At 47.0% G+C, this 10,190-nt stretch overlaps 1 protein-coding gene across 1 annotated transcript in view; it reads left to right on the forward strand.

Moving 5' to 3' along the window:
- The window catches only part of NCOA1 (nuclear receptor coactivator 1), a gene marked incomplete in the record, with an annotated part of 51,477 nt that extends 41,726 nt beyond the window's left edge, over positions 1-9,751 (forward strand). The window contains 9 exon segments of the mRNA XM_088162603.1: positions 809-1,033; positions 1,035-1,205; positions 1,375-1,476; positions 3,879-4,257; positions 5,127-5,271; positions 6,097-6,274; positions 6,857-6,946; positions 8,118-8,194; positions 8,196-9,751. Of these exon segments, the coding sequence (XP_088018729.1) occupies positions 809-1,033; positions 1,035-1,205; positions 1,375-1,476; positions 3,879-4,257; positions 5,127-5,271; positions 6,097-6,274; positions 6,857-6,946; positions 8,118-8,194; positions 8,196-8,262 (1,434 nt within the window).
- Between the last annotated feature and the right edge of the window lie 439 nt (positions 9,752-10,190).

The raw sequence follows: 10,190 nt of genomic DNA on the forward strand, positions 1-10,190 counted from the left end.
TTTTGGGATCAGATTCCAAAAAAGATTTTGGGATTTTGGGATCCAAAGAGATTCTGGGATCAAGGAGATTTTGGGATTGGATTCCAAAGGGATTTTGGGATCCAAAGAGAATTTGGGATGAGGCTTTGAAGGGCATTTGGGATCCCAAAAGATTTTGGGATTGGATTCAAAAAGGATTTTGGTATCCAAAGGGATTTTGGGATGGGATTTCAAAGAGATTTTGGAATGGGATTTCAAAGGAATTTTGGGATGGGATTCAAAGAGATTTTGGAATGGGATTTCAAAGGAATTTTGGGATGGGATTTCAAAGAGATTTTGGAATGGGATTTCAAAGGAATTTTGGGATGGGATTTCAAAGAGATTTTGGGATTAGATTTCAGAGGGATTTTGGGATCCAAAGGGATTTTGGGATCAGATTCCAAAGAGATTTTGGGATGGGATCCAAAGATCTTGGGGTCCAAAGAGATTTTGGGATGGGATTTCAAAGGGATTTTGGGATTGGATTCCAAAAGGATTTCGGGATTCAAAGGGATTTTTGGCATGGGATTTCAGAGAGACTTTGGAATGGGATTTCAAGGGGATTTGGGGATGGGATTTCAAGGGGATTTTGGGAATAAATTCCAAAAGGATTTTGAGATCCAAAGGAGTTTTGGGATGGGATTCCAAAGAGATTTTGGGATTAAGTTCCAAAAGGATTTTGGGATCCAAAGGGATTTTTGGGATGGGATTCCAAAGGGATTTTGGGATCCAAAGGGATTTTTGGGATGGGAATTCCAGGATCTCATTCCCACTTTTTTCCCCCCCGCAGGGCGGTGGCCTGGAGGCGCTGACGGAGCGATTCCAACCCCACCAAGCCACGCCCCCTCCGCTGCTCCTGGAGCAAAAACCGGGAATGTTCTCCCAACCTTTCCCTCCTTCCTCCTCCTCATCCTCCTCTTCCTCCTCCTCCTCCTCCTCCTCTTCCTCGGCCTCTCCCAGCGCCAACATTCCCGGAAATTTCCCGGGAATGCTGCGACAGAAACCGCCCTTCGGAGCCGTCCCCATCCCCCCCCCCCCCTCCTCCTCCTCCTCCTCCTCCTCCTCCTCGTGGAACATTCCCGAATAATTCCATGGGAATTCCGGCCCGGCCGCCACTGAGCCGCCCCCCCAGCGCCCCCAACCAGCTCCGCCTGCAGCTCCAGCAGCGCCTGCAGGGCCAGCAGCAGGTACGGAATTCCCAAAAAAAAAAAAAATAAAATCCCCCCCCCAAAAAAAAAAATCATCCCAAAAAATTCTTCCTCCCCCCCCTGCCCCAAAAATCCGGATTTTTTTCCCGGTTTTTGTTTGTTTTGTTTTTTTTTTTGAGGGAATTGTGTGTTCCCGGAATTCTTGCAGCTGATGCAGCAGAACCGGCAGGCGCTGCTCGGGCAGTTCGGGAATCCCCTGGGAATGGCCGGGAGAGCAGGGATCCAACAACAGCCCATGGGAACGGGACAGGTGACAACGGGATTGGGATTGGGGGATTGGGATTGGGATTGGGGGATTGGGGATTGGGATTGGGAATGGGGGATTGGGATTGGGGGATTGGGATTGGGATTGGGGATTGGGATTGGGAATGGCCGGGAGAGCAGGGATCCAACAACAGCCCATGGGAACGGGACAGGTGACAACGGGATTGGGATTGGGGGATTGGGATTGGGATTGGGGGATTGGGATTGGGATTGGGGGATTGGGATTGGGAATGGCCGGGAGAACAGGGATCCAACAACAGCCCATGGGAACGGGACAGGTGACAAGGGGATTGGGATTGGGAATGGGGGATTGGGATTGGAATTGGGAATGGGGTTGGGGGATTGAGGATTGAGGATTGAGGATTGGGATTGGGGGATTGGGAATGGGATTGGGGATTGGGATTGGGGGATTGGGGATTGGGATTGGGAATGGGAATGTGAATGGGAATGGGAATGGGATTGGGATTGGGATTGGGGGATTGGGATTGGGGATTGGGATTGGGATTGGGAATGGGATTGGGGGATTGGGATTGGGAATGGCCGGGAGAGCAGGGATCCAACAACAGCCCATGGGAACGGGACAGGTGACAACGGGATTGGGATTGGGATTGGGATTGGGGTTGGGGCTGGGATTGGGATTGGGATTGGGATTGGGGTTGGGGCTGGGATTGGGATTGGGGGATTGGGATTGGGGGATTGAGGATTGGGATTGGGGGATTGGGGATTGGGATTGGGAATGGGGTTGGGATTGGGGTTTGGATTGGGCTCAGGAATGGGGTCGGGAATGGGATGAGGAATTTGAGGATAATTTTAGGGACATTTTAGGGATAATTTGGTGAATTTGTGCCCCCCAGCCCCCCCTGAACGCTCAGATGCTGCTGATTCTGGGGACGGTTTAGGGATGGTTTTGGGATAATTTTAGGGATAATTTGGGATAATTTAGGGATAATTTTAGATGAAATTTGGTCATTATTTGCCCCCCAGCCCCCCCTGAACGCTCAGATGTTGCTGATTTTGGGGACGGTTTTAGGGATCATTTTGGGGCTATTTGGGGCTATTTCAGGGACGGTTTTGGGGCTATTTCGGGAATAATTTTAGGATAACTTTAGGATAATTTTGGGATAATTTTGGGGTTAAATTCGGTAATTTCCTGTCCCCCAGCCCCCCCTGAACGCTCAGATGTTGCTGATTTTGGGGACGGTTTTAGGGATGGTTTTGGATCTATTTGGGGCTATTTCAGGAATGGCTTTGGGGATAATTTTAGGATAATTTTGGGATAAGCTTGGGGTTATATTTTTGAATTTCGTGTCCCCCAGCCCCCCCTGAACGCTCAGATGCTGCTGATTTGGGGGATGGTTTTAGGGATCATTTTGGGGCTATTTGGGGCTATTTGGGGAATAATTTTGGGATAATTTTAGGATAATTTTAGGATAATTCTGGGGTTAAATTCGGTAATTTCCTGCCCCCCAGCCCCTTCTGAACGCTCAGATGCTGCTGATTTAGGGATGGTTTTAGGGACGATTTTGGGATAATTTAAGGATAATTTTAGGATAATTCTGGGGTTAAATTCAGTAATTTCCTGGCCCCCAGCCCCCCCTGAACGCTCAGATGCTGCTGATTTTGGGGACGGTTTTAGGGATGGTTTTGGGTCTGTTTGGGGCTATTTCAGGAATGGCTTTGGGGATGATTTTGGGATAATTTAAGGATAATTTTAAGATCATTCTGGGGTTGAATTTGGTAATTTCTGTCCCTCCCCAGCCCCCCCTGAACACTAAGATGCTGCTGATTTTGGTGACGGTTTTAGGGATCATTTTGGGGCTATTTGGGGAATAATTTTAGGATAATTTAAGGATAATTTTAGGATAATTCTGGGGTTGAATTTGGTAATTTCCTGCCCCCCAGCCCCGCCTGAACGCTCAGATGCTGCTGATTTGGGGGACGGTTTTAGGGATCATTTTGGATCTATTTGGGGCTATTTCAGGAATGGCTTTGGGGATAATTTTAGGATAATTTAAGGATAATTTTAGGATAATTCTGGGGTTAAATTCGGTAATTTCCTGGCCCCCAGCCCCCCCTGAACGCTCAGATGCTGCTGATTTTGGGGACGGTTTTAGGGATCATTTTGGGGCTATTTGGGGCTATTTCAGGGACTGTTTTGGGGCTATTTCGGAAATAATTTTAGGATAACTTTAGGATAATTTTGGGGTTAAATTCGGTAATTTCCTGCCCCCCAGCCCCCCCTGAACGCTCAGATGCTGCTGATTTTGGGAACGGTTTTAGGGATCATTTTGGGGCTATTTGGGGCTATTTCGGGAATAATTTTAGGATAACTTTAGGATAATTTTGGGATAATTTTGGGGTTAAATTCGGTAATTTCGTGCCCCCCAGCCCCCCCTGAACGCTCAGATGCTGGCTCAGCGGCAGCGGGAGCTCTACAGCCAGCAGCACCGGCAGCGGCAGCTGATGCAGCAGCGCGCGCTCCTGATGCGGCAGCAGCAGCAGCAGCAGCAGCAGCAGCAGCAGCAGCAGCAGAATTTCGGGAATTCCGCCGGCGTCGCCATGGCGGCGCCCCGGGTGGCCCAAGCCCCTCCCCAACAATTCCCTTTCCCCGCCCCCCCCGGGTACGGCGCCGGCGCCGGGAGCGCCCCCGGCTTCTCCGGCGAGGGCCGCGCCTCCCTCGGGAACCGCGGCGCCATGGGAGCCCCGTTCGGAGCCGGGGTGGGCCCGGCCGGGATGCAGCAGAACCTGTTCCAGTACTCGGGATCAGGTACGGGCTCGGGAACGGGAGGGGGAGGTCGGGACTTGAGGGAAATCTTCGGGCGAGGAAAAGTTGGAAAATCCTGGGATGGCGGGGTCGGAATGGGATGGGATTGAAAAATCTCCGTCCCGGAGAGGAGGTGGGGTGGGGGTGGATCTGAGCCCAAACTGGGAGAGGTGGGAATGGAGGGAATTCCCTGGGAAAGGGGGAAATGGGATTTTGGGAAGGAATTGCCGGCTGGGGTGGAAATTCCAAATCCCCTCCCAAAAAATCCCAAATCCCGATGAAAACGTCATAGCCCTAAAAATTCCCCTCCAAAATCCCCAAAACCCATCCAGATTTGGGAGAAAATTGGGAAGGAATTCCTGGCTGGGCTGGAATTCCCAGAGAATCCCTGGAAGCATCCAAGGAAATGTTGGAGAATCCTGGGATTGTGGGATTGGGATGGGATGGGATTGAAAATCCATGGATCCCATCCCAAACCATTCCGGGATTCTGGGATCCAGGACACTCAGGATCCATCCCTGAGGGATTTTTATGGAATTCAGGGATGGAAAAGGGAAGGGAGACCCTTCCTGGAGTCCCCAATTCCCAAAATTCCTTCCCAGAGAGGAGTTGGGATGGGGATGGATCCAATGCCAGAGCTGGGAATGGAGGGAATTCCATGGGAAAAGGGGAGGGAAACGGGATTTGGGAAGAAATTTCCAAAAAATTTTTACGACAACCCGGAATCACGGAATCACCGAGACGTGACCGGGCTGGAATTTCCCTTTCCCACCCATCCAACCCCCCCCCAAAAAAATTCCCAAACCCTCGATATAAAATTCCCGGCTGTGGTTTGGGATGAAATCCATTCCCGGCGCTGTGGGCGTTGCCAGGAATGGCCCAGCAGAGCGAGGCCGCCTTCGCGCCGGCGCTCAGCCCCGGCAGCTCCCTGGTGCCGCCGGCGCCGCCCGCGGCCGGATACCAATCCCCGGAGCTGAAACCATGGAACGCCGCCGCCGCCGCCATGGGGAATAACGGGTAAGGAGAAACACGGGAATTCTGGGGGGAGAGGGGTGGGGGGGGGGGAGGGGGGGTGGGTGGGGTTGGGCCCGTTGGAATTTCCTGTTGGAATTTCCCGTTGGAATTTTTTGTTGGAATTGTCCATTGGAATTTTCCATTGGAATTGTGTGTTGGAATTGTCCATTGGAATTTTCCATTGGAATTCTCTGTTGGAATTGTCCAATGGAATTTCCCGTTGGAATTTTCTGTTGTAATTTCCCATTGGAATTTCCCATTGGAATTCTCTGTTGGAATTGTCTGTTGGAATTTACCATTGGAATTTCCCATTGGAATTTCCCATTGGAATTTTCTGTTGGAATTTCCCGTTGGAATTTTCCATTGGAATTGCCCGTTGGAATTTTCTGTTGGAATTTCCCGTTGGAATTTTCCATTGGAATTGTCCGTTGGAATTTTCCATTGGAATTGTCCGTTGGAATTGTCCATTGGAATTTCCCGTTGGAATTTCCCATTGGAATTCTCTGTTGGAATTGTTCGTTGGAATTTTCCGTTGGAATTGCCCATTGGAATTTTCTGTTGGAATTTCCCATTGGAATTTCCCATTGGAATTCTCCGCTGAAATTTTCCGTTGGAATTCTCTGTTGGAATTTCCCATTGGAATTCTCCGTTGGAATTTTCCGCTGGAATTGTCCATTGCAATTGTCCATTGGAATTTTGTGTTGGAATTTCCCATTGGAATTTCCCATTGGAATTCTCTGTTGGAATTTCCCATTGGAATTCTCCGTTGGAATTTTCCGTTGGAACTTTCCTTTGCAATTGTCCATTGCTGTTGTTGTTTTCCCGCAGGGTGTTCCCGGCCCCGGCGGCTCCGGCGGCTCCTCCGGCGCCCTCGGGGCTCTACAACAACATGAGCATCACCGTGTCCATGGCGGGCGGCGGCGCCGGCATCGGCCCCGTCCCCGCCGGCATCCCCGGCATCGGCTCCATGATGGCCGCCGGCATGAACTCGGTGTGCTCCGAGCAGGTCTGAGGAATGATGGGAATGGGAATGGGATTGAGAATAATGGGAATGGGGGTGGGAATGGGATTGGGGAATGGGGATGGGAATGGGGAATGGGAATGGGGATGGGAATGGGGAATGGGATTGGGAATGGGGAATGGGATTGGGAATGGGGAATGGGAATGGGGAATGGGGAATGGGAATGGGATCAGGAATGGGAATGGGGCCGTAGATCCCTGGGAATAGGAAGTGGGATCAGGAGCAGGATCTGAAAGGGGATTGGGAATGGGGAATGGGGTAGGAAATGGGGTCTGGAATGGGATTAGGAATGGGGTTGTGGATTCCTGGGAATAGGGAATGGGATAAGGAATGGGGCCATGGATCCCTGGGAATGGGATTAGGAATAGGATCAGGAATGGGGCCGTGGGTTCCTAGGAATAGGGAATGGGATCAGGAATAGGATCAGGAACAGGATTGGGGATGGGCCAGCACCAGATCAGCCAAAACCCAAACCAGACCCCAAACCCCAAATCCCACCCAACCCCATTCCCGGAATTCCCAAAACTCCGCGGGAGGGCGGCTGAGCGCGGCCGTTGCTGCCGGCAGGTCCCGGACGCGGCGCTGAGGCCTCCAGGGCTCTACTGCAACCAGCTGGGCTCGGGGGAGCTGCTCAAGGCCGAGCCCGACGGCGCCCAGGTCAGTGCCCGCACCGCCGACCGCTCGGTGGCGTTGTCAAAAAAAACACCGGGATCGTCCCTGGGTGGCGGTCACTGAATGGCCTGGGTTGGGTTGGGTTGGTTGGGTTGGGTTGAGTTGGGTTGGGTTGGGTTGAGTTGGGATGGGTTGGGTTGGGTTGAGTTGGGATGGGTTGAGTTGAGTTGGGTTGGGTTGGGTTGGGTTGGGTTGGGTTGGGATGGGTTGGGTTGGGTTGGGATGGTTGAGTTGGGTTGGGTTGGGTTGGGATGGGTTGGGTTGAGTTGGGTTGGGTTGGGTTGGGATGGGTTGGGTTGGGATGGGTTGAGTTGGGTTGAGTTGGGTTGGTTGGGTTGGGTTGGGTTGGGTTGGGTTGGGTTGAGTTGGGTTGAGTTGAGTTGGGTTGGGTTGGGTTGGGTTGGGTTGGGTTGGGATGGGTTGGGTTGGGTTGGGATGGTTGAGTTGGGTTGGGTTGGGTTGGGATGGGTTGGGTTGAGTTGGGTTGGGTTGGGTTGGGATGGGTTGGGTTGGGATGGGTTGAGTTGGGTTGGGTTGGGTTGGGATGGGTTGAGTTGGGTTGGGATGGTTGAGTTGGGTTGGGTTGAGTTGGGTTGGGTTGGGTTGGGTTGGGTTGGTTGGGTTGGGTTGGGTTGGTTGGGTTGGGTTGGGTTGGTTGGGTTGGGTTGTGTTGGGTTGGGTTGGGTTGGGTTGGGTTGGGTCTCCTTTATTTCATTCTGGGGTTATTGGGTTTTATTGGGCTTTTATTTCATTTTTATTTTGTTTTTATTTGGTTTTTATTTTGGTTTTTATTTGGTTTTTATTGAGTTTTTAATTTGGGTTTTATTTGGTTTTTATTTCGTTTTTATTTGGTTTTTATTTAGTTCTTACTTGGTTTTCAATTTTGTTTTTATTTGGTTTTTTTGCTTTCGTAAAAATTTTGGTTTTTTTTCCCATTTGTTGGGGTTTTTTTGTGGTTTTTTTGTTTTGTTTTTTATTTTGTTTTTTTTTTGTTTTATTTTATTTCCTTTCCCCCCCAATGTGTCTGTTATTATCTTTATTTTATTTTATTTTATTTTATTTTATTTTATTTTATTTTATTTTATTTTATTTTATTTTATTTTATTTTATTTTATTTTATTTTATTTATTATATTTTATTCCTTCCCCCGTGCCAGGTGCAGCAGGTTCAGGTGTTCGCCGACGTTCAGTGCACGGTGAACGTGCTGGGGGGAGGGGAGCCCTTCCTGAGCCCCCCCCAAAAACCCCCCGGGACCCCCCCCGGCCCCCAAGAGCCTCCTGCAGCAGCTGCTCACCGAATAAAATTGTAATTAATTAATAATAATTATCAATATTGGAAATTAATCGTCATTGGGACACCACAGCAACAGAAATGATCGATATATTGGAAATAAATCAGAAATTCCAGGAATTCCAGAAATAATTCCATTGACACCGAGAGCCTCCTGCAGCAGCTGCTCACCCAATAAAATTATAAATAATTAATAATAATTATCAATATTGGAAATTAATCATCGTTGGGACACCAGGATTGAAAAATTCCAGAAATTCCAGAAATAATTCCAGCGACACCGAGAGCCTCCTGCAGCAGCTGCTCACAGAATAAAATTATAAATAATTAATAATAATTATAATTATTGGAAATTAATCATCGTTGGGACACCAGGATTGAAAAATGACAGAAATTCCAGGAATTCCAGAAATGAAAAATTCCAGCCACACCGAGAGCCTCCTGCAGCAGCTGCTCACCGAATAAAATGATAATTAATTAATAATAATTATCAATATTGGAAATTAATCGTCATTGGGACACCACAGCAACAGAAATGATCGATATATTGGAAATAAATCAGAAATTCCAGGAATTCCAGAAATAATTCCAGCCACACCGAGAGCCTCCTGCAGCAGCTGCTCACCCAATAAAATTATAATTAATTAATAATAATTATCAATATTGGAAATTAATCGTCATTGGGACACCAGGATTGAAATTCCAGCCACACCGAGAGCCTCCTGCAGCAGCTGCTCACCGAATAAAATTATAAATAATTAATAATAATTATAATTATTGGAAATTAATCAGCAATGGGACACCAGGATTGAAATTCCAGCCACACCAAGAGCCTCCTGCAGCAGCTGCTCACCCAATAAAATTATAAATAATTAATAATAATTATAATTATTGGAAATTAATCATCGTTGGGACACCAGGACTGAAAAATTCCAGGAATTCCAGGAATTCCAGAAATAATTCCAGCCACACCGAGAGCCTCCTGCAGCAGCTGCTCACCCAATAAAATTATAATTAATTAATAATAATTATCAATATTGGAAATTAATCGTCATTGGGACACCAGGATTGAAAAATTCCAGAAATCCCAGAAATTCCAGGAATTCCATTGACACCGAGAGCCTCCTGCAGCAGCTGCTCACCCAATAAAATGATAAATAATTAATAATAATTATAATTATTGGAAATTAATCAGGAATTCCAGTGACCATCCCAGAATAATCCTCACCAGGACACCAGGAATGGAGGGAAATTCAGGATAATGACAATTAAAAAAAATTAAAATTCAAAAGAAATCATCAATGAGGACACCCAGGAATGGGAAATTCAGGATAATATTAATTAAAAAAAATTAAAATTCAAAAGAAACCATCAATGAGGACACCCAGGAATGGGAAATTCAGGATAATAATAATTAAAAAAAATTAAAATTCAAAAGAAATCATCAATGAGGACACCCAGGAACGGGAAATCCACGGCAAGAACAGAAAAAAAATTAAATATATTCAAAATAAATCATCAATGAGGACACCCAGGAATGGGAAATTCAGGATAATAATAATTAAAAAAAATTAAAATTCAAAAGAAATCATCAATGAGGACACCCAGGAAGGGGAAATTCACGGCAAGAACAGAAAATAAATTAAAAAAAAATTTATAAATATTAGAAAAAAAGTCACTGGGGGCAGCTGGGAATAAGGAATCGAGGATAACAAGAATAAAAAATTAAATTATTGGGAAAAAAAGATGAAGAGAAAAGACACGGGAAAAGGAAATTCATGACAAAAATAACAAAAAGAAAAATTAATTAAAATAATGAAGAAAATCAAGTCGGGAGAACGGACTCAATGACAAAAGGAAATTTGAAAAAAAAGGAAAATTATTTAAAAAAAAAACAAGAATAAACTCGGGAAGATGGAATTGAGGAGAAAAAAAATAA

Source organism: Sturnus vulgaris, chromosome 3 (assembly GCF_052056855.1).
Source record: "Sturnus vulgaris isolate bStuVul1 chromosome 3, bStuVul1.hap1, whole genome shotgun sequence".
Classification (NCBI taxonomy): domain Eukaryota; kingdom Metazoa; phylum Chordata; class Aves; order Passeriformes; family Sturnidae; genus Sturnus; species Sturnus vulgaris.